At 42.8% G+C, this 27,687-nt stretch overlaps 1 protein-coding gene across 2 annotated transcripts in view; it reads left to right on the forward strand.

Moving 5' to 3' along the window:
* Positions 1-7,930: 7,930 nt before the first annotated feature.
* Positions 7,931-27,687, forward strand: part of PTPRN2 (protein tyrosine phosphatase receptor type N2) — a 1,957,978-nt gene continuing 1,938,221 nt past the window's right edge. Inside the window, exons 1-2 of one of the 2 annotated variants that reach the window (XM_049861881.1) lie at positions 7,931-7,964; positions 8,343-8,598. In XM_049861881.1, coding sequence (XP_049717838.1) covers positions 8,469-8,598 — 130 coding nt within the window. In that variant the 5' untranslated portion in view covers positions 7,931-7,964; positions 8,343-8,468. Of the gene's footprint in view, positions 7,965-8,211; positions 8,599-27,687 lie in introns of those variants that run through there. The other variant, XM_049861880.1, reaches the window with a different exon arrangement.

Consider the following 27,687-nt stretch of genomic DNA (forward strand, 5'->3'; position numbering starts at 1 on the left):
TATCCTTTCATCATACTTATTCAATTTGTATGCTGAGCAAATAATCAGAGAAGCTGGACTATATGAAGAAGAACGAAGCATCAGGATTGGAGGAAGACTCATTAACAAGCTGTGTTATGCAGATGACATGACCTTGCTTGCTGAAAGTAAAGAGGACTTGAAGCACTTACTGATGAAGATCAAAGACCACAGCCTTCAATATGGATTACACCTCAACACAAAGATAACAAAAATCCTGACAACTGGACCAATAAGCCACATAATGATAAATGGAGAAAAGATTGAAATTGTCAAGGATTTCATTTTTCTTGGATCCACAATTAACACCCACAGAAGTAGCAGTGAAGAAATCAAAAGGCGCATTGTGTTGGGCAAATCTGCTGCAAGAACCAAAAAAAACAAACAAAGGCCCTTGCTGTCGAGTCGATTCCTATGCATAGTGACCCTATAAGCAAAGAGGTCACCTTGAAGACTAAGGTGCGCCTGACCCCAGCCATGGTATTTTCAATCTCATCATATGGATGTGGAAGCCGGACAATGAATAAGTAAGACGGAAGAAGAATTGATGCCTTTGAGTTATAGTGTTGGCGAAGAATATTGAATATACCATGGACTGCCAAAAGAACAAACAAATCCATCTTGGAAGAAGTACAACCAGGGTGCCTAGAAGAAAGGATGGTGAGACTGTGTCTTATGTACTTTGTCAGGAGGGATCAGTCCCTGGAGAAGGACATCATGCTTGGTAAAGTACACGGTCAGCAGAAAAGAGGAAGACCGTCAATGAGATGGATTGACACAGTGGCTGCAATTATGGGGTCAAGCGTAACAATGATTGTAGGGATGGCACAGGACCAGGCAGTGTTTCCTTCTGTTGTGCATAGGGTCACCATGAGTCAGAACTGACTCGATAGCACCTAACAACAACAACAACAGTCCTGCCTCATTAACATCATAGAGGTAGGATTTATGACACATAGGAAAATCACTTCAGATGACAAAATGGTAGACAATGACACAACACTGGAAATCTTGGCCTAGTCAAGTTGACACACATTTTGGGGGACACAGTTCAATCCATAACACCATCTGAGTGGACAAATACAGTTTAGTATTTGTTACCATTTGGCAATGTTCGGGTGCTAACCAAAAGGTCAGCAGTTCAAATATACCAGGCCCTCCTCAGAAACTCTGTTGGGCCGTTCTATTCTGTCCTATTGGTCGCTACATGTTCGAATCGACTCAGCGGCAGTGGGTTTGGTTTTTTTGGTAGCGATGTTCAAGGTCACAGAGCTGGTACACCGCAGAACTGATATTTGAATCCTGACCTTCTGACCCCAAGTCACTTGTGTTTTCCACGGGACATCCAACATCTAGTTCAGGAACTCATTCTCTAATTGGCTTCTTAGGTTGAGGAGAGCTCCTTGAGAGGAGACCTGTTTGGAGATGGGCCATGTTGATCTTGAAAATATTTTTGGAAGTTATTCAGTGAACCATGATTACAAATGTCAGGGATATGTTCTTATTTCCCTGAGGATGTAAACACTGTAAACTGCAAGACTATATTGTATAAAGACCCTGGTGTGCTATAAGTGTATAATGGATTTAAATATGAGCAAGTGTGATGCTCATGGATTGAATAACTTTACAAGTGAAAAGATACAATGCATAAGTACATATAGGGGACGTTCCCTATCTAAAGGGTTTAGGGAATAAGAACATTTATGAATGCTGTACATAGACATAGACTGTACTTAGACTGGAAACACTGGTGGTGTAGTGGTTAAGTGCTGCGGCTGCTAACCGAGAGGTTGGCAGTTCAAATCCGCCAGGTGCTCCTTGGAAACTCTATCGGGCAGTTCTACTCTGACCTATAGGGTTGCTATGAGTCAGAATCGACTCGATGGCAGTGGATTTTGGTTTGGTACATAGACATACAGAAAACCCATTACTGTCAAGTGGATTCTGACTCATGGTGACCCCATGTGTTACAGAGTAGAAATGTTCCATAGGATTTCCTTGGCTGTAATCCTTATGGGGAATGTTCCATAGGATTTCCTTGGCTGTAATCCTTATGGGGAAACCCTGGTGGAGTAGTAGCTAAGTGCTGCGGCTGCTAACCAAAAGGTTGGTGGTTCAAATCTACCAGGCGCTCCTTGGAAACTGTATGGGGCATTTCTACTTCAGCTTGATGGCAACAGATTTTTTTTTAATCTTTATGGAATCAGATCATCAGGCCTTTCTTCCAGGGTGCCACTGGGTGGTTTCGAACTGCCAGCCTTTAGGTTACACCCAAGAGTAAACTGTTTATACAGCAGATACATATATATATATACACACATACATATACATACACACATACATATACATACACACATACATATATACACACATACAATAACACACACATCAATATATACACACACACATATATACACACATACATATATACACACACCAATATATACACACACATACATACACACACGCACATATACATACACACATACATATATACGTATACACGCATACATACATACACGCATACATACATACACGCACATACATATATACACACATCAGTATATACACACACATACACACATACATATACACACATACATATATACATATACACACATATACATATACACACATACATATATATACACACATATATATACACATACACATATAAACATACACATATACACACATACATATATACACATACACATATACACACATGTATACACACACATACATATAACACACACACCAATATATACACACACATACATATACACACATACATATACATACACGTACATATATATACACATATACATATACAAACATACATATACATACACACATACATACATATACACATATATACACACATATACACACATACATATATACACACATACATACACATATACACACACATAAACACACACATATACACACATACATATATACACACACATCAATATATACACACATATATACACACACACCAATATATACACACACATACATATATACACATACACACACATATATATACACACATACATATGTACATATACACACATACATATGTACATATACACACACATACATATATATATAATCCACCCATTGCCCTCGAGTCGATTCCAACTCATAGCGACCCCATAGGATAGAGTAGAACTGCCCCATAGAGTTTCCAAGGAGCGCCTGGAGGATTCAAACTGCCGACCTTTTGGTTAGCAGCCATAGCACTTAACCACTACACCACCAGTTTCCACATGTATATGTACACACATACATATACATATGCACACATACATATGTCAAGTGTATGTGCCAGTGTATGTATATACACGTATGTGCTCCACATGCATTTCTGCATGTGTGGTGTCAGGCAGTGATCATCTGGCTGGTGCTCCAGAGGGAGCAGTGCATAGCCTTCTTTCAGATCAGAAGTTTGGGCTACCTCAGACTGAGTTCTTCTAGCATGGGCTTTATTGTTAGTAAATAATATTTTTCTTTCTTCCTCCCACACTTTGTTTTTTTTTTTTTTTTTTTGCCTTATTTTCTTGTACTGTTTTAGCAGAGCTAAGGTTTTGTGAATATTTGAAGCAAAGCCCAAGATTGATCTGTTCTAGGCAGAATCAGTACTCAGAATGCTCAATGCCTGACAACGGAGAGAAAGAAGCAGACAGTGCTGCCTATACCGTGGTCTGTTAAGTGTCTTGCAGGTTCTGTGCCTCCTTCCCAGCGCTTTTGTTAGTGATAGACTCCCTTTGATTCTTCCTGTGTGTCTGAGATTTTTCGCTTTCAATTTCCTTGGGGTGTTTTTCCTCTCTTTACTTGGATGCTGTCAGAACCCCTGTCCTGCATTTGAAATCACGTTGAGGGCACTTCGAGGGGAACAGGACCTTGATCAGGAAACTGCTCTTTAGCTCCCAGTCATGCAATGAGAGTGCAAATAATCCCAGGCCCTTCCCGCCCAAGATTTGTTTAACAATAAACAAGGCTTATAATCAGGAACAGGACGTGCCACAGAACCAAAAAATAAACAGTTCTCTAGGACGTCTGCTCAGAGTGGCCTCTTAAACCCTTGCTGGGTCCTTCAAATACCCACTACCAATGTCAATGGATATTTCAGATGGTTGGATTCCAAAATGGCCTCCAAATTATCAAAAGAGCAATTAGGCTAGTATGACTGTAGGGTAAACGTATTTTATTGAGGCATGACTCTGAGGCAATGTAAATTTAGTAACTCTCATTTAGGCAATGTTTGGTTACTTAGACCCCTCATCTATAAAAGAGAAATAGGATTAAGGCTGGTCCCTGGGTGATGCAAACGGTTAAGCGGAAAGGTTGGTGGTTTGAACTCACCCAGAGGCACCTTGGAAGACAGGCCTCGTGATCTGCATTTGAAAGGTCACAACCATGAAAACCCTATGGAGCAGTTCTACTCTGCACACATGGGGTCACCATAAATTGGAATTGACTCAACAGCAACCAACTACAATTGGAGAATAGGTTCTTCTGAATCACAAAGTAATGTTATTTAAAAGAGTTACATGTCCTGCCCTGACGCTTCTGATTCATCTGTGATCATGTCAAGAATAAACTTCACCTTCTACTAGCTGAACTTGATCTTAATTTTTTTTCTTCTCCTGTCGTTTCTGTCACCAAATTTATTACCAGATGGTTTTCAGGACCTCTGAGAATATATTCATTCATCGAAGCATACCTTGGTTCGTTCTCCTCTGATAGTGCTTCTCTCTCTCCCAGGGCTGTCTGCCTAGTCTCTCACAGCAAAGCCCTTACCAATTTTGTTGAAGCTTATTTCTCCATACCATGTAATCCACATTTTGGAATAAGCGCAACTTGCACACGCCCTGGTTTGCATGTTACTCTAATCAAGCTGAAGAATGACTGTCTCTTGTAGCCTCTCTTGGAGTCTGCAAATGAATCATCTCATCGATAATTTCTACTTCAAAGGCTCTCACTTGCCATTGAGGTGAGAGTAGCACTGTAATAACCCAGATTCCAGGCTACTAAAAATAATGCGATGAGTAAAACAAGAAACCTAAAACCTACTAAAACATTTCTCAAACCATCATTTTTCTTAACCAGTTGACCATCCTTCTGTAGCACTGGTAGGTTGCAAACCTGCCTGATTATATATGTGTAACAGGAGGAGAAAAAATGGGTGCGTAGGAAACAGTTACTGTCCTCTGCTATGTCTAGGGTCTGGGCGACATTCACCTCTGACTTGGGAGGGCTCTTTTCCTAGGGAGATAACTCTCTGGACCTTTGTAAGGAAGGCCTGGAGGAGAGAGTGAGACAAAGAAAAACTTTTTCTTTGGGAACTGAGATAAGAGGGGTGTATCAGAATGATGAGGGAAGGGTAAGTCAGCGAAAAATTCTCCAGGTCAGCGAGGAGTGGAATTTCAGGACAATTTTAATTGTAGATGTGCTAGGTTGAGATGTAATTCCCTTTCTGTCACTTCCAAACCAACAAAATTTCCTATACAAGCCAGACTTATGCCAGTGTAGGTAAAGGAAATGGGAGGAAGAGCCTCTGTGGGAGTGATGGGTTAATGAAGGGCATGCAGGCAGAAAGAAACTCACCGCAGGAGTGAGGTGCAGAAAGAGAACCTGGAGTGAGAGATGACCTTGAAAGAGTAGAGCATGGACCTTTCCCAGTGGTTGGAAGGAGGGCTCGGCCACTTTGTCAAATATTAAAGCGAGGATCCAGGATGCCCAGGAGTGGTTACGTATACATCAGGGCAGAAGGTGTTACGATTTGAGGGAAGTACACGGTTTTATTGCTGCTGTAACAGAAATACCGCAAAAGGGTGGCTTTAAAGAACAGAAATATGTTTTCTCGTAGTTTTGGAGGCTATTGTTATGTGCTGTGCAGCCCATTCTGACTCATGGCAACTCATGTGTGCAGAGTAGAACTGCTCCACAGATTTTCAAAGCCGCGACCTTTCAGAAGCAGATCGCTAGGCTTCTCTTCCCAGGTGCCTCTGGGTGGATTCAAACCAGCAATCTTCACACTGGTAGTTGAGTGCTTAATTCTGTGTGCCACCCAGGGTCTTCTGCTTAGGAGGATAGAAGTCTGAATTCAGGACACCAGCTCTAGGGGAAGGCTCTCTCTTTGTTGGCCCTGGGGGAGGATTCTTGTCTCAACTTTTGTAACCCTGGCCTTCCTGGGTTCCATGGTGGGTCTCACAAGTGCTTCAGTTTGGGTTCTGTCTGTGCCTAATCTTTCTTTTTAAATCTCTAAAGTGATTAGGTTTAAAACGAGCTTTACACTGATACAGTCTCACCAACATGACAAAGAAAACCCTATTCCCAAGTGTGATTATACCCACAAGCATAGGGGTTAGGATTCCAACACATAGTTTCGGGGACCCAATTCAATTCATAACATGTACCGTGAACACACAGTCCCTTTCTGGTGTATAAAATTCTACCATTAAATACTCCTCACAGACTTTGACCCAGGTCTTTTTATAAATTAGAAAAAGTCTCCCGAGGGGGTATTACATAAAGTCCCCAGGAAGCCAGTGTCCATAGTCCATTGGGTTGTTTCCTCCCTGGGGAGTGGATCCTGTGAGCCAAGACACTTGGGAACGGGCAGGGCCAGCAGAGGGACAGGCTGTGGGGAGGATGGAAGGATCCCAGGAAGACCGCCCATGTCACAATTTTTTCTAGAACTGACCCCGCCTGGAAGGGCATCAGATTATTCAGTCAGGGCTTCCACCCAGCACTCAGTCTGCGCAAGTTTCCCAGGGTTGCCTAGGGGTGATCTGGTAGGCAGCACTTTTTTGGCTTCCACAGGCTCCTTGTGGAAACCCTGGCGGTACAGTGGTTACCAGCTACAGCTGCTAACCCAAAGGTCTGCAGATGGAATCCACCAGGTGCTCCTTGGAAACTCTATGGGGCAGTTCTACTCTGTCCTATAGGGTTTCTATGGGTCCGGAGACTGGACAGCTACTGGTTTGCTTTTTGGTTTTGGCTTCTTTGTAGCCAGCTGACTTTTCCACCTGAGACTCCTGGGCTTTTTGTTTCCTGGTTGAGGTAAGGGGTCCTCCCCACCTCTCCACCATCACTGCCCCTCTGAATGTAGTGCACTTCTGCAGAGTTCTATAAATAAGCCCGGTCTTCAATGAGTTTTTCCTTCTGTGTGAGCTCAAAGGTCCCTTTTCACAAAACCGTCTTAAGCTTCAGTTGACTTTCTGACTTTAGTGTACACTTGCGCTATCCAATATGGTAGTCACTAGCCACATGTGGATAATTAAACTTAAATAAAATTAAATAAAAATTCGGTTCCTCAGGTGCAGTGCCATATTTCAGAGCGCGCAATAACCACACGTGGCTAGTGAATGCCCTGTAGACAGCGCAGGTGTAGACTACCTGACCTAGGAGGCCAGAGCATGCAAGATTCTCAAAAGTCTGGGCCGTTTCCATCACCTGCATTTTAAATTTTAACCATTTACTCTGGGGACTCCCACATGGGTGTTTGCCCCGCAAAGGCGGTGACCCACGGGGAACAGTGTGACCACTCGCTCCAGTGCCTTAGGGCACATGCTAGTTAGGCTTCTCACTGGAAAGCCAAACAAAAGGGAAAACTCTGCCAAGGCCTTCCGCCATGCCCCTAACCCTGGTCAGCCATCTTGCCAAGGTGGTCCTAAAGGGTGGTGAGGTGTCAATGTCCCAGAGCAGCCTCTGCACGCTCCTGGGCTTGTCAGCCCTCCATCTCCAATATTTTAAATGGAGGGAAAGGAATCCTGCTTCCAAACCTGACAACCTTGAGGGTGTCCAAGGTCTGGGAATTCCAAAGCCACACCCACTCCCAGCTTTCTTATTCAAGGCACCCCGGGACTAGGCTTGGGGCGTTGGGGCTGGGAACGGCGGGCGGGCCGGATCAGGGGAGAGCTCAGCGCCGGCAGGTGGGGCAGAGTGGCGTGGGGGCTCCGAGGGTGCGGGGCTTCCGGGGGCGCAGGAGTCAGGCCGGGCGCGGGGGCGCGGGGGCGCGGGGAGGGGAGCGCGGGGGCGCGGGGGCGTGGGGGCGCGGGGAGTCAGGCGGGCGCGGGAGTCAGGCGGGGCGCGGGGGCGCGGGAGTCGGGCGGGGCGCCTCCGGGCGCGGCGGCGGGCGGGAGGCGTGGCCAGGGGCGGTGGGGGCGGGGATGGCGGCGCTGTCCCGGGTGTTGAGGCGCCGGGCTCTGGGGCTGCTGCAGGAGCACGGAGATAGGCGCCTGGCGGTCGGAGCCGGTGGCCGCGCGCCCCTCAGCCCTGCCTTCCCCGCCGCCGCCTGCTCGCGCCTGCAGCCCGCGCCCCTCTGCTCGCCGCCGCGGCCGCGCTCCCGAGCGCATCCACGGACTGATCGCCGCCGGAGCCCGAACCGGAGCCCGAGCCCGAGCCGGAGCGCACCAGCCTGGGATGGGCCCGCGGTGATGGGGTCGCCGCCGCGCGCCATGGCACGGTCGCCGCTGCCGCTGCTCCTGCTCCTGCTGCTGCCGCCGCCCGTCGCGCCTGCCGCCCTCGTGCCCCTGGCCCGCGGCCGTCAGCTCCCGGGGCGCTTAGGTGAGTGGGTCTCGGGGGAGCCGGGAGGCGCGAGCTCCGTGTTACAGGTGCGGGTCTGGCCGAGGTAGCTCGTCGCTCCTCCGCTGGCGCCGAGCCCCTAGCCTCGGCCGTCACGGCACCCGCTTCCGTTTCATGCAAGATGTAAGCATTTTTCGAGCCACTGCCTCAGTTTCCTCTTGGGGCGACCTGGCCTCCTTCTTAGCGACCGCCTCGTACATCCGCTGCGGGGGCCCTGCCTGCCGCCAGCGCGCCTCCTGGCCGCGGACAGCCCCAGACACTCCCTGGTCGCATCTTCCCTCTTTTCCGAGGCCCTCCTCCACGAGCTCAGCCCGGATCGCTCTGGTCGCTTCTGTCCTCAGAGACAAGCCCCACTACTCAGTCTCTTCTCCGGACCGCGTTGCTGTGCTAGAGACCTTGGGAGTACGGATATTTGCCCCGCTCCTTTTTGATTTGGGCATGTAGGCATTTCTCCCATGGTGTGTTTGTGGCGCGTGTGCTTCAGAGTAGGTGCTGAGGAGGGCCGGGCATCAGGGAAAAGACAGGGCGTGGAGAGAAAGTGCCTGGATGACTTCGCGGTGGGCCAGCGAGCCTGGAAGGGGAGATACTTGCGCTTTTGGTCTTTACACCTCACCTCAGCCCTCCTCCCCACAAATAGCTCAGCCTCAACCTTGGATCTCCAACCGCATTATTATAGGAACCCCTCCATCAGTATCATTCAAAACCAACTGACATTTTCCTTCCCTGACAGAAGCAGAAGGAAGAGGCAGTGGTGAAATGTTTCTTGAGAGGGAAGGCGGGAGGGAGAGCAAAATTAGCTTCCTTTCTGAGATCAGAATGAAAAACGAACAGAAAACCAGCAAACATTCAGTCTCCAAGGCACCTCCCCCCATGCTAATACTATTTGTCAAGAAGATTTACCATAAAACCAATGTTTCCATAGGCAACTTCAATGCCAGCGCTCCTAAACCTAATAGATTAGAATCAGCTTTTTTAAGAGTGAGTGCAAAGAGAGGTCCAAGGGGGTTGGTTCAGAGCTGGAGTCAGCACCTCAGTTACAGTGAGTCTCCGCCTGAGACAAGACCTCAGGCTCAGCTCCAGCAGTCTCTTCTTCCCTCTCTCCCTGCCTCCGGAAGTGGCCGTAGACAGTCTGGTTTGCCCTTCTTGTCACCAGTGGCACTTAATCCATCTAAGCTCCAAACAAGGAAAAGCTGCAAGAAAGGAGGCAGCTTCACACAGTCTCCCTTGACTCATGGGTTAATGCAGGGCCAGGTTCCCCCTGAATTTCTCCCTGCTTTGTCTCCTCATGTACACCCTGATCTGGTTGGCAGCGTGGTGCCACAGAAGGAAAATTGGGCATGAGAGGAGAGATCCTATCCTGGCCTTAGAGCCCTGGGCTGGAGTGTTGTGTCCTGGTCTCCCACACCCCAAGACGCTGTTGCTAGAGTCCCTGTGCACACTGGTGGTCAGTGCACAGTCAGGGTCCCCAAGCTACCGTACACTATTCCATACTTCCCTGTGGAGACTTGGGGGTCTTGCTCATTCTGCCTCTGACCTTCTGGGCTTAGCTCCAAATCAGCAAGGAAGACTTTTGCTGGGGTTGTATTCTTTCCTTCGTCTGGCTTGAATGGCATATCACCTCATGTGAGAGCTGCTTGGTGACTGACCAAATGCCGCCCTCCATCTACACACAGGCCTGCCACAGATCAGGGAGAGTAGGATTGCACTGCCACTGGCCCACTCGGTGTTCCTGGGGAGGGTAGATTTCTTAGGGTGTGAGTGGAACCTGGTACTTGACTACTCTTTTCTACTACAGTTGCCATTTGGTGGCATTTTTTCTGAAATTAAAGAGAAAGAAAGGAGGAGGAGGGAGGGAGCTAAGGAAAACCCAAAGTGGCAAGTATAGAAAGAGAAGAAAATTGCTAAACTGTCCTGGGCAATGCTGCCTAAGGCAGCAATGTTATTTTGGCTTTGAGCAATGTTGAATCATATCACTGAAAAGGTGGTGCCATTTTCCCACTCTGTCTAGCTCTCATAATGGTGTCTCTGATAAGGGGACATTCTGTTCCGTAAGGGAGCCTTATAGACCCACTTTTTTTGTGAGATAACTAACATTAAGGACCCAGCCTTCATTCGAATTGTTTCAGAGACCTAGGTGATAAGTATAACCTGCTACCTTCTCCCACATAATTGGAAACTACTCCAGCCATATAGTGAGATAGCAAATGGCAAGTGTGGTCTGCCCATTTGTGAACCTAACCTGCGGTAGCATGGAGCCTTGTCTGCATGTATGAGCTGGTAGGGAACTGAGGGCCCCTCCACCCAGCGTTCTATCCCTGAACTGTCTTCACTCAGAGTATTGCTGTCTATTCTTAGACTTCACGTACATTTTGTTCCAAACCATGGTACAGGATTGAAGATGCGCATATGGGGTTTAGATCTTACGCCACTGATGTCACTTGTAATCTTTTTATTTTGTTTTTTTTTTAGCTGTTAACGTTCAATATCAGGTTAAGGTCTTCAGAACACATACAGTTCAAGGAGATCAGTGTTTTGTTTTGTTTTTTCTCCTTTCTTGCATTAAAGAACCTTGTAGATAAGAGCTAGGAGTCAGATGTTACCAAGACATAGACACCAATTCTTTTTGTGTAGCACACCTTGCATTGAGCTAGGGGGCTTCTTATATTTTGACAGTGAAGTTGCTCTTGATGAAACCCAGGGCCAGTAAAACTACTATGACTAAATTTACTGTCATGGTACTAACTTATTTCCAAAACAACTATTTACATTCTGTTTTCAGCATTGTAGCTGCCAGGAGGTACCTAGCTCTTGGCCTTATTCCTTTACACTTCCCTCGAAAGGATTCTTTTCTGCTTTAATCACTTCATGTTGTCCTTGAATCACTCGTTCTGCCTGCGTCTTTCTGGCACTAAAGTCTCCCTTATGATCATGAAAAAAAACAAACAAAAAAAACTGTTGCCATTGGGTTGATTCTGACTCAGTGCAACCCCGTGTGTATCAGAGTAAGAACTGTGCGCTGTAGGGTTTTCATGGCTGTGACCTTTTGGAAGCATGTTGCCAGGCCTTTCTTCTGAGGAGCCTCTGGGTGGATTTGAACCACCAATCTTTTGGTTACTAGCAATCACGTAACTGTTTGCACCACCCAGTGTCCTCTATGATACAATTATCAGATTGGAACAGAGTGGAAAATACAGCACCCCCTTTAATGATACGATTCAGTGTTGTTTATAATAAAAATAAGGAGACCCTCGGTGGCACAAATGGCTGAGGCCCACCTACTGACAGACAGACTGGCAGTTAAAACCCACCCTGAGATTAAAGAGAAAGAAAACCTTGAAAACCCTGTGGAGCAGTCCTGCCCTGTACACGTGGGGTCTCCACGGGTTGGAACTGACTCGACGGCACAGCTGAAGTAGTATTGCTGCTTTGAGGTTTAGGCAGCATTGCCCAGGACAGTTTTGTGATTTTCTTCTCTTTCTATACTTGGCGTTTTTGTTTCTTCTTTTGCTCCCTGTCTCAGCCTCCTCCACATGTACTTTTCTTTTTAATTTCAAGACACCCTCTTGTCCAGGTTCTCAGCATTTTTTCTGAAGTCTCACTTGAACAAAAGCCTTTTGTCTTTAATCCATTCTTCTATTCTCTGTAGGCCAGCTTGTGAAAGCTGGACAGACAGTCCTCACATTAAGGGGCAGCCACGGAAAGGGGCCTCTCCCCTTTTGCTAAAACCAAAAAAACCTGTTGTTGTCGCCGGTGATTCCGATTCATAAGCCTTTTGCTAAGGAACCATGAATTTCATTTGCCAAAGGGTAGAGTCAACCTTTCATGAAAATTTTGCTTGGAGAATCTGAAATCTAAGTTAGCCAGTACACCAGGCTTTGAGGACAGTAGCATGTTATATTCCTCTCTTGTTTTCTCCTCCCAACTTGCCTACATATACTTTTCATTCACCAGTGAGCCCACACAGAACTGAGAAACAGAAAATAGGAGAAAGAGTCGGGCTTGCTTTTGTCAACTGGATGGCGTGATTGTTTACTTTTAAATCAAGAATTCTTCCTGCCACAAAAGCACAAATCCATCTTTGCTTCTTGGGGTCCTGACCATTTGATTTTGTTTGGCTTTATGGTCATGAGAAGCCTGCCTCCACCCCCACAGTCTGCTTTTGCAGTCTATAGTGCTTCTATGCCTGTTTCTTTCTCCTCTGGCCTCTCAGTCTTCACCAGCCTCAGGTGCTGGTGTTCCTGTGCAGAGGGGACAGGCTCACAGCTTTACTCAGCTGCAGAGTAAAGGAGGTGTCAGGACAATGGGCTCCTCCATGAAACCAGTTGCATTGGATGGAATTGTGGGGTGGTGGAAGGTTTGTGGCTGCTTCCTGTGCCCAGAGATGGTAGCTAGATGTGACAGGCTCAGAAGGAATAGTGCAGGGAATAAGAGTTTTTTTTTAAATGGCTTCCTCTCTGTGCTAAGCTGAGCTGTGCGTTTCAACATCTTAAAACTCTTCTTCTTAAAACTGATCTGTGTTTGCACCTGGTTATGAAAGTCATCATTCGTTGGTACCCACTCTAGAGGCAAGGGGCTGAGCTCTATTTATCGGCAGAATCTTCTGCAGTCGTCTGCTTTCTGCTTTCCTCTGCGGTGGTGTTGGGCCCAGTTACAGCATAAAAACCAAACAAAATCTGTTGCAGTCGAGTCGATTCTGACTTGTAGTGACCCTATAGGACAGAGCAGAACTGCTCCGTAGGGTTTCCAAGGAGCGGCTGGTGGATTCGAACTGCCGACCTTTCGGTTAGCAGCCTGAACTCTTAACTCCTGCGCCACCAGGGCTCCAGGCATGGCATACATGCCAGGAATTTCTGTAGTGAAATGTATAGATTTGTTGGACTCCCTATTTCCCATGAGGAACAGGGTTATAGCAGCATGATAGGTTGAGTTAGGTTGTATCATGTAACCGAAGGTGCCTTATCCTAGGGGCTTACCTTTTGATGAATTCTGCAGCAGTCATTGATTCCTTTTTTTGTGTGTGTGTGGTAAAAATATATACAACAAAACATTTGCCAATTCAGCATTTTATACATGTATAATTCAGTGACATTGATTATGTTCATCATGTTATTAACCATCGCCACTGTATATTTCAAAATTATTCCATCACCATTAACAGAAATTCAGTGCCCCTAAGCAATGGCTGCCCTTTTCTCACTTCCTCCCACCTCTAATGAACTTTTGCCAGTTTCATTTAAGCAGAGTCATACAATATTTGTTCTTGTGTAACTGGCTTATTTCACTCAGCATGATGTTTTCAAGACTCATGCATGTGTAGCATGTATCAGTATGTACTGATTTCTCTTTATGGCAGAGTAATATTCCATTGTATGTACCACATTTTGTTGGTCCATTTCTGTTGGTGGCATTTAGGTGGTTACCTCTTCTTGGCTATTGTGAATAGTGCTGCAGTGCAATAATTGGTCCTTTTACATGAGCATTCATTTCTGCATCTTGGGTTTATATTGTTCTGTTTTTTCCATGTAGTGTTATCTTATTTGTGAATGAAGCTGTTCGCCCATTCCTCTTTGGAGAAGAGGAACAAAGAGTGATGGAGAGACTGGGGTCAGCTGAGCCGTCTTTACAAATGCCTTGTTTTAAAAGGTTTCCACTATCACTGCCTCTTGGAGCATTTCTTTAGAATTTCAAAATTCTTACAAAAAGGTGTTTGTAACTAAATGTGGCCTAAACTGAAAATAACTCTCTGACTTTGGGTCACAGGTATTTAAGATATGCCTGTGCAGGCGCAAATATTGCTAGTTTAAGAAATCTTTAAGTGTGGGGAGTTGAAAAAAAGCTTAAGAAATGGACAAAAAGAGTTTCCATCCAGATGTATCCTGGTAGACGAAGACCAAATGAGACTCACCCAACTAAGAACCTATCTTATCTTTTCTGACAAGATGTTCCATTTCCCTGAGAAAGCAAACAGCTGAATTCATGGCTGATAACCCTCCGCTCCACATAAAAGCACCTGGCAGCTGTTTTCACATTAGCCTAAATTGACCTTCATAAATGTAGAGCCAGCTGGACTTATTTTTTTTTTTAAATCTTGGTTGGTAGAAGGCCAGAAAAGCTGAAAAGCAAAAAAACAGTCCATCTAGTTTTTTTTGCTGCCTGGAAATGGCATGGAAACAGAGTTTGCTGAAAGGTGAAAGAAATTTTTTTCTTTTGATTCGTGCTATCTCTTACAGCCCTACCACTATTTAAATATCCAAGGCAGGAACTAAGAACAGGTGAGGTTCTCCAGGAAACACTTACTTGTTCACATATTAAATACCTTGTTTGTTAGTCTACTTTTTGCAGCTGAGACACGGGTGACTCTCACACCAGTCTAAGAAACTGAACTTTGAATTTTACGTGTTTATGTGCGAAACATCAGGACCACGTCTGTCTTTAATGGCATTTGTGCATATGATGTAGAGAAATGTGGAAGAGGTTTAGTGTTTTACAGTGATCACCATGTGTTAACTCTCATCTATGGAAGTGGATAAGAGAGGCATTTCACTTTTTCTGTTTTTAGTCTTTTCCCTCCAGTAGTTTTAATTGTTATTCAGAAAACGCAAGGATACTCTCTTTTCAGCACTTGTGAGTAGTAACGGTGCTTGTGAGAGTGAATTCAAGGGCATAGGGGTGGGTGGTAGAGGATGAACTAATATTTGTAAAACAGGTTGTGGAATTTAAAAAATTTATTTAAAAATATCATGCAGTAAAATTGACTTTTTTTTTGGTATACCATTTGTCTTAGTTTCTTAGGGCTGCCATATCTAAATACCACAAACTGCTTGGTTTTGAAAGAAAATTTATTATCTCATAGTTCTGGAGACTAAAAGTCCGAATTCGGGGTGTCGGGTGGGGCCATGCTCTCTCTGTCTACTATAGGGGAAGATCCGTCTTTGTCTGTTCAAGCTTCTGGTGGCCCTGGGCATTTATTGGTGTTCCTTGCAGTTCTTTGAACCAGTTTTCCTGGTTCAGTCATGGCGGAGGAAGCGAAACCAGAACAGACTCAGATTTTTAAAATTTGGGTGAACCGGAATGATAACTAGAATGGGAAAAATTATGGGTCGAAGCTCTGCTAGAAATCTAATCTCCCTCTTAGAAAACAAGGGCAGCATACATGTTGCATAGCAACCAAATCTCTTGCCTTTCGGATTTTGAGTCGAGTCAGAAACAGCAGTACCCACTCTAAGATGGTGGCCTACCGTGCAGCTTCAAACGTGTGTCACTCTCTTCAGTGCTTCCAGTAATTCAGCTTCAGGCATCAGGTTCCTGAAAAGGCTCAGTATACCTCTTCTGAGTCTCCCATTTTAGGGCTTCGACTTGTAGTTTTTCCTGTTCCAGTTATGGTTCTGGATCAGCCAAATTGTAAAAATTTGGTATTGTTCTGGTTTCGCTTCATTGTCCATGACTGAACTGGTTCAAACTGGTTTGAAGCCCTAGTTCCTTGCCTTTTAGATGAATCTAGATGCATAGCCTTACTGCGTTTGTGACTCTGACTCTGTGTCTGTTCTATCCTTTTATAAGATACCACTCAGAAGGGAATAGGATTTACCCTACTCTGATAAAAAAAGATAAAAAAAAAAACAATAGGACTTTGTTAACTACTCATCTGTTAATATCTTCAAAGAAAGACCCTATATCCAAACAAGGTCACATTCACTAGCTAGTACAGGGGTGATATATCTTTTTTGGTGACAATAATTCAATCCATAACATGGTTCCGAGTTTTAACACATGTATAGATTCAGATAACCACCACCATTATGAGGATACAAAACAGTTCCATCACCTCCCAAAACTACCTTGTGCTGTCCCTTTGTAGTGATACTCCTGTTCCAATTCCCTTAACACCTGGAAACTACTAGTCTTAGAGCTTTCTATTTGTAATTACAGTTTTCCCCAGAACAACCCTGAGTGATGAGCATTTCTATCTCCATTTTATAAATGTAAAAACTCAGCTGGAGTGGTTAAAAAAAAATGCCCTATTGCACACCCATTAAGTAGATGGAAGAGTTTGGATTGGATTTGAGGTCTCTTGGTTTTCAGAGCCTCTCCTTTTTTTTTCCCCAAGTAGATGGATTTCAGAATGTAGGTAGGTGTAGATGTTCTAGGGTGTAATCCCAGCATAAGGATTATTCATGTTTTTGAATACCACCTCTCTAACTCTATAGGAACAAGAACTTTTACTCCTTACTATTTTAGGGAACAGAAATACTTTTCTCACTTGCCAAATTGGCTTCCCTTATGGAGTTTCAGAACCTCTAGACATTGTTAGTTGGTTCCAAGAGAATTTTAAAATACCCTTTAGCATTTAAGGGTTGGGAATGTGTCTTTTTGATTTTCTGAGTTGGGTTTTGTTGTGGGTGTCAGATTCAGTTATTTAGTTTGCCTCTCAGAGGGAATTTTGATATGTGGAAATGGATGACTTATTTTTGGACATCTTTAGACGTCCTGTAATGGCAGGGAATGAAAATGCCACCAATAGAATTCACTGCTTGGTATGTCCATAAAAACTCTTATGTTCAGAATGCTTGCTGTGTTTCCATCAGATTTTTTTTTTTTTTTAATGTGGTAATACAAACATCAAAGAAGCTAGCTCTCATATCAGACTTGTTATAACAAAGGGCCCACTTCAGGGTAAGGAATAAAGGAGGGATTACTTTCATAAGAAAACTTTAAGAGTAAGTGCCATTTGAGCTTGACATTTAGAGTAACAAACAGGTAAAAGGATGACTCAATTTAGTTACATGTTATTCTTTTCTGAAGTATGCTGGTAGAAGCTTATGTATGTAAGAGATAGAAGGTAGAAGGAATGAAAATTTCCTTCATGGGACATGGGCATTCTGTGTTACCATGTGGTTCTAAAAGCCCCTTTCAGTCTCTGATGCCATGTCCTATATACAGTACAAAGGATGTGTTGGGAAATGACTTGTTTGGTGGGAGGAACTTTCCGAAGAAAGGCTGACCTGATTTCCAAAGGGAAGGGTAGCTTATATTAATGGCTCAAGTCGATTTTGATTCCGACAGCAAAATACATCCAACTTGTAAATGGATGGAGCAGCCGATAAAGTTGGCGAAATGCTTCTTCCATTTCAGGCAGTGGCTTTCATCCAGTTCAAAGCAGTAGTTAAGCTGTGGTATGATTTGAAGCCGATTCAGTGATTTGTATGTCCTCTGAAATAGCATTGTCTTAAGGGAACCAGAGCTCGCACACCAGTGACAGCTTAATTTCTCCATGGCAGGCAGAGGTTGGCATCTAGGTGAAGAGACAGAATGAGTGGCCATCCAAAAGCCTTCCCACCTCAAGTCTTTCTTCTTTCCCACAAAGGCACATCTACTGTTAACAACAACAACAAAAAAATCCGTGGTTCTTGAATCTCTTTCTCTACTTTTGCCTGAAAGTAGGCTAAGGGCTAAGATCATCGAACTTCCATCTGACTCAGTGTTGCATAAGCAGAAACATAAACATTATGGTTGAAAGGCCCTTTGGGGAAGTATAAATATTAGCTTCTTTGGAAAGAGCTTTCCTGTCCTTGTGCCTATATTGCCATGGTGCTCTGGTGCTTAATACCAAGTAACTATTGGTCATTTAATAACAGGAAGTGGGCTAGGCGTGTTTGAATAGAAAGAGAATAGAGGTAGAAACTACAGATGATTTCTGAAAACGTGGTGGGGTATGTGTAGAAGTGGGTGCAGGGCCTAAATTACATGACAAATATATAGTAACATTTTAGTGCAGTATGTTGACTGAAAAGTTATAATCCTGGAATCGTTACAGTGTGCACTTATTAGAAATCAATAGAAATGATAGGACTTCATGTATTATAATCTCTCTGAATTTATACTATGAGCAAAAAACCAAATTCTTAATGTTTTTGAGAGGGCTAAATGAGAGAGATGGGAGAGTCCTTTGTAATGGTAAAAGTTCCCCACAAGTCCTAGTAGTTGTTATTCTTGGAACCTTCACATTTTTCCCATTGTGCCTGGAAGTAGGTAGGGAGACGGAAAGAAATGTTATTATTGAAACTAATATCACTTTAGAGTCCAAGTCTCAGCTGGATCAACTGTTGAGATTTTTGCAAAAGCATTGCAATTATATATTAACTAGTAATATCATTTATGTTTTTTAATAAGCATATTTTAAAAACAGGTGCACCTAAGTAGGATGCAGGCCTGACTATATTGTAATAATGAAAATGACTAATGATGACTACACTGTTTAACATTTATTTAATGTTATTCTTCCAAAGAGGTTGAAGCCGAGCCACCCTATGTGTTTCCACCTTGCTCAAGAGTCTTCTATTTCTTTCTTGGCCGCCAGGTTTAAAGTCCATTGCATCAGGTGATGGCTCCTTCCCTGTTATGTTGGTGTTGGTAAAATTTTGTGTTGTATGGGTGTTTATTTTATTTTTGTTGATGTCTGCAACACATTCCTCCCCCAGAGAAAAAGCAGAGACACCTGTGAAGAGGCTGCAGGCAGAGGTGCCACTGGGTTGCCAGGGTGAGGGGTGTCAGACAGGAGAGGCCAAGGTCTCCAGTTATGAAGGCTGTGCCCACAAAGCCCAGTGCTGCAGGAGGAAAGCCTGGAACTTGCTCCACACGGACCAACTGAGGCTTTGGCCCTTAATACCTACTTCACACCTTGGGACCTAGAACATGCTTTAAAAACAAAAAAAGACTTTGAGGCAGAGTTGAAATAGAGAAGCCACGATATCAAAAGCAAATCCTGCAGAAACTTTCATTTTTTGCAGAACCAGGTCTGGACTGAAAATGTGTTTCTGGCCTGAGCCTGGGATGGTCCTCCTGCAGAGTGGATCAGCACCCCAGCCCTGCCTGGCATGCTGCTTACTCAGTGTATGGATTGAATTGTGTCCCCAGAAATGTGTGTCAACTTGGCTAGGCCACAGTTCCCAGGATTGAGTGATTGTTCACCATTTTGTCATCTGGTATGATTTATCTGTGTGTTGTGAGTCCCACCTTTTTGATGTTAATGAGGCAAAATTAGAGGCAGTTATTTTTATTTTTATTATTGTACTTTAGATGAAGGTTTACAGAACAAATTAGGTTCTCATTAAACAATTAGTACACATATTGTTATTACCAGCTTTCCTCTGTCCTCCTGCTTCTAGTGGTTGCCTCTGGGATGGTGTACCCCTTTAATCTCATTTTATTTTATGGGCCTGTCTAATCTTTGGCTGAAGGGTGAGCCTCAGGAGTGACTTCATTACTGAACTAAAAGGGTGTCCAGGGACCGTAATTCTCGGGGTTTCTCCAGTCTTAGTAAGGCTGGTAAGTCTGGTCTTTTTTTATGAGTTAGAATTTTGTTCTACATTTTTTTCTACCTCTGTCTAACACCCTCTATTGTGATCCCTGTCAGAGCAGTTGGTGGTGGTAGCCGGGCACTGTCTAGTTGTGCTGGACTCAGTCTGGTGGAGGGAGTGGTAGTTGTGGTCCATTAGTCCTTTCGACTGATCTTTCCCTTGTGTCTTTGGTTTTCTTCATTCTACCTTGCTCCCGATGGGGTGACACTAGTGGAGTATCTTAGATGGCTGTGCACAAGCTTTTAAGACCCCAAACACTACTCATTGAAGTAGGATGTAGAACACTTTCTTTATAAACTATGTTATGCCCTCAGCCCAATAATTGGTTCCCTCAGGGAGTTTATGTGTGTCTGTGGAGCTTCTGTAACCTTGCCTTGGACAAGCTGTGCTGGCTTCCCTAGCAGTGTGTATTGTCTTACCCTTCACCAAAGTTACTTTATCGTAACTTATCTATTGTCTATTTAGTGATTTTCTGCCCTCACTCCGTCCCTCCCTCGTAACCATCAAAGGTTGTTTCTTTTTGTGTGTAAACCTTTTCATGAATTTTTATAGTAGTGGTCTCATATAATATTTGTCCTTTTGTGATTGACTTATTTCGTTCAGAGTGATGCCCTCCAGGTTCATCCCTGCTGTGAGATGCTTTAAAGGTTCATCATTGTTCTCTATTGTTGTGTAATATTCCACTGTGTTTATGTACCATAGTTCGTTTATCCGTTCATCTGTTGATGGGAATATAGGTTGTTTCCATCTGTTTGCTATTGTGAACAATGCTGCAGTGAACATGGGTGTGCATATGTCTGTTCGTGTAACGGCTCTTATTTCTGTAGGATATATTCCTACAAGTGGGATTGCTGGATCATATGGTATTTCTATTTCTAGCTTTCTGAGGAAGTGCCATATTGTTTTCCAAAACGGTTGTAACATTTTGCATTCCTGTCAGCAGTACATAAGAGTTCCAGTCTCCCCACAGCCTCTCCAACATTTGTTATTTTGTTTTTTTGATTCATGCCAATAATGCCGGGGTGAGATGGTATCTGTCATGGATTGAATTATGTCCCCCACAAAATGCTTGTATCAACTTGGTTAGGCCATGTGTGGTTGTCCTCCATTTTGTGATTTTATGTTAAGAGGATTAGGGTGGGATTGTAACATCACTCTTACTCAGTCACCTCCCTGATCCAAGGTAAAGGGAGTTTCTCTGGAGTGTGGCCTGCACCACCTTTTATCGCTCAAGAGAGCTGGGGATCTCATACTACCAAGAAGGAAGCACCGGGAGCAGAGCGTGTCTTTTAGACCCGGGGTTCCTGCACAGAGAAGCTCCTAGTCCAGGGGAAGACTGACGAGAAAGACCTTCATCCAGAGCTGACAGAGACAGAAAGCCTTCCCTTGGAGCTGACACCCTGAATTTGGACTTTTAGCCTACTTTACTGTGAGAAATTAAACTTGTCTTTGTTAAAAACATCCACTTGTGGTATTTCTGTTATAGCAGCACTAGATGACTAACACAGCATCTCATTGTGGTTTTGATTTGCATTTCTATGATGGCTAGTGATCCTGAACATTTCCTTATGTGTCTGTTAGCCATCTGAATGTCTTTTTTGGTGAAGTGTCTTCATTTCCTTTGCCCATTTTTTAATTGGATTATTTGTCTTTTTGTTTTAGAGGTGTTGGATTTTCCTCTAGATTTTAGAGATTTGACCTTTGTCATATAGGTCATAGCCAAAACTTTTTTCCCAGTCTGTAGGTTCTCTTTTTACTCTTTTGGTGAAGGCTTTTGATGAGCATAGGTGTTTAATTTTTAGAAGATCCCAGACATCTAGCATATCTTCTGGAGTTTGTGTGTTGTTGGTTATGTTTTGTGTCCCGTTAATGCCATGTATTAGAGTCTCTAACGTTGATCCTATTTTTTCTTCTATAATTTTTATAGTTTTTGGTTTTATATTTAGGTCTCTTATCCATTTTGAATTAGTTTTTGTGTAAGGTGTGAGGTATGGGTCCTGTTTTGTTTTTTTGCAGATGGCCATCCAGTTTTGCCAGCACCATTTGTTTAAAAGACTGTCCTTTCCCCATTTGATACACTTTGAGCCCTTGTTGAAGATTAGATGATCATAGGTGGGTGGATTTACACCTGGCCTCTTAATTCTGTTCCATTGGTCAATGTATCTGTCATCGTACCAGTACCAGGCTGTTTTGACTATCATAGCTGTTCTGAGTTCAGGTAGTGCAAATCCTCCTACTTTCTTCTTCTATAGTGCTTTACTTATCCAGGGGCTTTTCCCTTTCCATGTAATGTTAATGATTAATTTTTCCATCTTTTTAAAGAATGCTTTTGGTATTTGGGAAACCCTGGTGGCGTAGTGGTTAAGTGCTAGGGCTGCTCACCAAAAGATCAGCAGTTCACATCCACCAGGTACTCCTTGGAAATGCTATGGGCTGTTCTACTCTGTCCTGTAGGGTCATTATGTGTTGAAATTGACTCAATGGCAATGGGTTTGGTTTTTATTATTTTGGTTGGTATTTGGATCAGGATTGCATTATATTTCTAGATTGCTTTGGGTAGAATTGACGTTTTCACAGTGTTGAGTCTACCTGTCCATGAACATGGTATGTTTTTCCATTTATGGAGATCTGTTTTGGTTTCTTGCAGTAGTGTTTTGTAGTTTTCTTTGTATAGGTCTTTTACATCCCTAGTTAGATTTATTCTTAAGTATTTTTTTTTTTTAGGGGCTATTATAAATTATGGAAACCCTGGTGGCCTAATGGTTAAGTGCTATGGCTGCTAACCAAGAGGTCGGCAGTTTAAATCCGCCAGGTGCTCTTTGGAAACTCTATGGGGCAGTTCTACCCTGTCCTATAGGGTCGCTATGAATCGGAATTGACTCGACGACAGTGGTAGTGGGTTATTATAAATTATATTGTTTTCTTGACTTTCTTTTTGTTGTGTTCTTCATTGTTGTGTAGGAATCCAATTGACTTTTGTATGTTTATCTTGTATCGTGCTCCTCTGCTGAATCTTTCTATTATTTCCAGTAGTTTTCTTGTGGAGTCTTTTGGATTTTCTATGTATAAGGTCATATCTGCAAATAGGGACAGGTTTACTTCTTCCTTACTAATTTTGATGTCCTTTATTTCTTTTTTCTTGCTGTATTGATCTAGCTAGGACTTCCAGCACGGGGTTCAAATAGGAGTGCTGATAAAGGGTATCCTTGTCTTGTTCCTGTTCTAAAGCGGAATGTTTCAGCCTCTCCTCATTAAGAACGATGTTGGCTGTTGGTTTTGTATGCCTTTTTTTATGTTGAGAAATTTCCCTTCTGTACCTATTTTATTGAGTGTTTTTTATCAGGAATGGCTCGAATTTTGTTGAGAATTTTTGTATTTATATTCATGAGAGATCTTGGTCTGTAATTTTCTTTTTTTGTGGTGTCTTTGCCTGGTTCTGGTATCAGGGTTATGCTAGCTTCATAGAATGAATTTGGAAGTATCCCTTCCTTTTCTATGTTCTGAAATACAGTAGTCCTGGTATAAGCTCTTCTCTGAATGTTTGGTAGAATTCTCCAGTGAAGCCACCTGGGCCAGGGATTTTTTTTGTTGGGAGTTTTTTTTTTTTTTTTTGATCACCTTTTCAGTCTCTTTTCTTATGGGTCTATTCAGAGTTTCAACATCATTTTGTGTTAGTTTGTGTAGATGGTGTGTTTCTAGAAATTTGTCCATTCCTTCTAGGTTTTCAAATTTGTGGAGTGTAGTTTTTCATAGTACTCTGTTATGATCCTTTTTATTTCAGTTGTGTCTGTTGTAATGGCCTCCATTTCATTTCTTATTTGGGTCATTTGCATCCTCTCCTGTTTTCTTTTGTCAGTGGTTTGTTGATACTTTCAAAGAACCAACATTTGGTTTTGCTGATTTTTTCTATTGTCTATTTCATTTATTTCTGCTCCGATCTTTATTATTTTCTTTCTTCTGGTGGCTGTGGACTTCCTTTTGCTGTCCTCTTTCTATTTGTTCCAGTTATGTAGCTAATGTTTTGATTTGGTCCCTTTCTTCTTTTTTGATGTGTGCATCTGTTGCTATAAATTGACCTGAGCACTGCCTTTGCTATGTCCCAAAGGTTTTTTTTTTTTATGATGTATTTTCATTCTTGTTTGATTTTAGGAAATTTTCGATTCCATCATTGATATCCTCTCTCACCCAGTTGTTTTTCAGCAGGGTGTTATTGGGTTTCCATGTATTCGATTTTTTTCCCCTTTTTCTTCCTGTTGTTAATTTCTACTTTTATGGCATTTTGATCAGAGAAGATACTTTGTATTATCTTCATGTTTTGGATTTTGTTGGGGGCTGCTTTGTGGCTTAAGATGTGGTCTATTTTGGAGACTATTTCATTTGCTTTGGAAAAGAGTGTGTACTTTGCAGCTGTTGGGAGAATTATTCTATATACATCTATGAGGTCAAGTTGGCCGATAGTGGCCTTTAGATCTTCTATATCTTTGTTGAGTTTCTTTCGAGATATTCTGTCCTTTACCAAGAGTGGTGTGTTGAAGTCTACTATTATTGTGTAATTGTCAATTTCTGTTCTCAGTGCTGTTAGAGTTTGTTTTATGTGTTTTGGAACCCTGTCACTGGGTGTGCAGATATTTATTATGGCTATGTCTTCATGATAGATTGCCCCTTTAATCATTATAGAATCCCCTTTATCTTTTGTGGTGGATTTTGTTTTAAAGTCTGTATTATCTAAGATTAGTATTGCCACTCTTTCTTTTTTTTGGTAGCTGTTTGCTTGATACATTTTTTTCCATCTTTTGATTTTTAATAAATTTATGTCTTTGTTTCTAAGGTGTGTCTCTTATAGACAGCATCTTGATGGATCCTGTTTTTGAATTCATTCTGTCACTGTCTGTCTCTTTATGGGTGTATTTAGGCCATTTATGTTCAGTGTGAGTACTGATAGGTGTGAGTTTATTGCTGTCATTTTGTAGTGCTTTTTTTTTATGGTGCTAACATTTCCTTTTTTCCTCTTACTCTCCTGTGCTCAATTCCTTTTGTTTGTGGATTTTTTTTCATTTCTTTTGTTTTTGTAGAGTTTGTGTTTACTGAGACTTTATGTTTTTCTTCTTTATTTTGATGAGTATTTTGTTAACTTTCTTTGGATAAATTTACTCTTATCTTCCTAAGTTTGAACCAGCCTTTTATTACTTGTTATTGCTTTGTGTTCCTCTCCATTTGAAAATTGTATACCTATTTATTCCCTCTTTTATTGTTGTGATGTTGTTGTCATTTACAGATTAACTTCTGTGGTTCCCTGTTGTAAATCTTTTATTTTTTATTAATCCTTTAGAGTTCATTACCTATGTTGGTATCTGGCTGATGCAGCCTTGCGTCCTAGAGTCATTCTGTTGTCTGGTGTTTGTTCTGTAATGGAAGGACTCCCTTTAATAATTCTTGTCAGTTTCATTTGGTTTTTACATACTCACATTATTTCCGTTTATCTGGATATCTCCTAATTTCACCACCATATCTGAGCAAGAGTTTTGCAGGATATATTATTCTTGGTTGGCAATTTTTTTCCTTCAAGGTTTTATGTATGTCATCCCATTTTCTTCTTGCCTGCCTGGTTTCTGCCAAGTAATCAGAGCTTAGTCTTATTGTTTCCTCTTTGTATGTGACTTTGCATTTTTCTTGAGCTACTCTCAAGATTGTTTCTTTGTCTTTGGTTTTAGGGATTGTGATTATGGTATGCCTTGGTGATTTTCTTTTGGGGTCTATCCTATTTTGGTTTCGTTGAGCTTCATGGATGGTCAGCTTTTCATCTTTCATGATGTTAGGAAAGCTTTTTGTCAGCAATTCCTCAATGACCCCTCTCTGTGTTTTCCCTTATCTCCCCCTGTTCTGTAAGTCTGATCACATGCAAATTTTTGCTTTTGATTGTATCCCACATCGTTCTCAGGGTTTCTTTGTTTTTTTTTTTTCATTCTTTTCTCTGATTGTTCCTCAAACAAATTGGTCTCGAAGTATATGTCTTCAGTTTCACTGAGCCTGTCTTCTGCCGTTTCAAACCTGCTCATCAAACCTTTTATGACACTGTCCATTTCTGAAATCTTGTTTATCTTTTGGATTTCTAATTGCTGTTTTTGTATGATTTCTAGTTGTGAATTTATTTTGATATATTGTTCCTGTATTATTTTCCTGAATTCTTCCATTGTTTTGTCTGTCTTTTCCAAGATTTTGTCTTTTCGGCTGCTTTTTCCTTTAACTCTTGGATAGCTGTGAAAATTAGAGATTTAAATCTCTATCAGGTAGTTTCAGTGCATTTTCTTCTACTGGAAAGTCATCTGGTGTTTTATTTTGGACGTCTACTGGAACCATTCTGTCCTTTTTTTTTTTTTTGATATTTTCTGCTGTCTTTGAGACATTCAGTAGTTATTTTCTTTATTTATTGATTGTAGATTTGTTTGTTTTGTCCTGCTTTTTTGTTTTATTTGGCTATGTCTGAGCAGGTGGGCTGGGTGTATTTTGTTGCTCTCTTATCTGTGGGCACAATACTTCTCACCACCTTGTACAATGTGTAGGGCCAGTTGCCTAGCTATAGTGGAGCAGGGAAGGTCCAGCAGAAGGGGAGGGACTGGGATAGGTTGTTTGTGGCACATACTGGGGCCAACAGGATAAGGTCATGGGACAGTGCAGAGCAGGTTCTGGTGGACTGTGTGTGTGCTGCTCAGGGGTGTGAGTGATGCTCAGTGCATGGTTCAGATAGGCAGGAGGAGGTTGTGATGTGTAGAGCTAAGTATATGTGAGAAGTAAGAGAAAGAGGAGAGGGAAACAGGAATAAAAAAAAAAGTATTGAGGGAGCCTGCTGCTGGAGTGGTGGAGACCCAGGGAAGCTATGTGATGGTGACTTTCAGCCAGGCGGTGAGGCACAGCCCATCAGGACGGGGAAAATATGGCCCACGCAGCTAGGTTGACAGGAGAAATTAAAGGAAGAAAGCACGAGAAAGAGAGATAAGAAGTTGACTGAAAAAAAAGAGAAATGAACACACTGCTAGGTAGTTGGGAGAAAGGAATGGAAGGAATGTAGAGAGACAAGATACCAAGAAAATAAAGAAAAAAAAAAAACAGGTGGTTGGGAGGAAGCAAAGGAAGGAAGGTAGGGAGAGAAGAAACCAAGGAAAAAAAAAAAAAGAAATGCCCCAAGGGAGCCCACCAGAAGCGGGTCCCCAGCTGAGCAGTGCTGCACACCCTGTCCAGAAGAAGCAGAGATGGCAGATGGTGCCAGGTGTTTAGGAGGAGGGTAAGGAAGGAAGGTAGAGACAAGAAATCGAGAGTAAAAAAGAGAGAAAGAAAAGAAAAATACCCAAGGGAGCCTACTGGTTTGGTGGCATGGACTGGGGAAGTGGCTCCCCAGCCACACTGCACTACACAGCCCATCTAGAATGAGCAGAGTTCACATATGGCACCAGGTGTTCAGGAGAAAAAAAGGGAAGAATGGTAAAGAGAGATAAGAAATTGAGAAAAGAAAAAAAAATCCCCGAGAGAGCCCTCTGGCTTGGTGGTGCAGATCAAGGAATTGGCTTCCAAGCTTGGTAGCACTGCAAAGCCCATTTAGAAGGCGTGGAGATGGCACACAGCACCAGGTAATCAGAAGACAGGAAAAGAAGGAAAGGGGAGAGAGGCACGAAATCAAGAAACGAAGGAATAAAGAAAAAGAAGTGCCCCCAGGGATCCC

This window comes from Elephas maximus, chromosome 20 (assembly GCF_024166365.1).
Source record: "Elephas maximus indicus isolate mEleMax1 chromosome 20, mEleMax1 primary haplotype, whole genome shotgun sequence".
In the NCBI taxonomy this organism is placed as follows: domain Eukaryota; kingdom Metazoa; phylum Chordata; class Mammalia; order Proboscidea; family Elephantidae; genus Elephas; species Elephas maximus.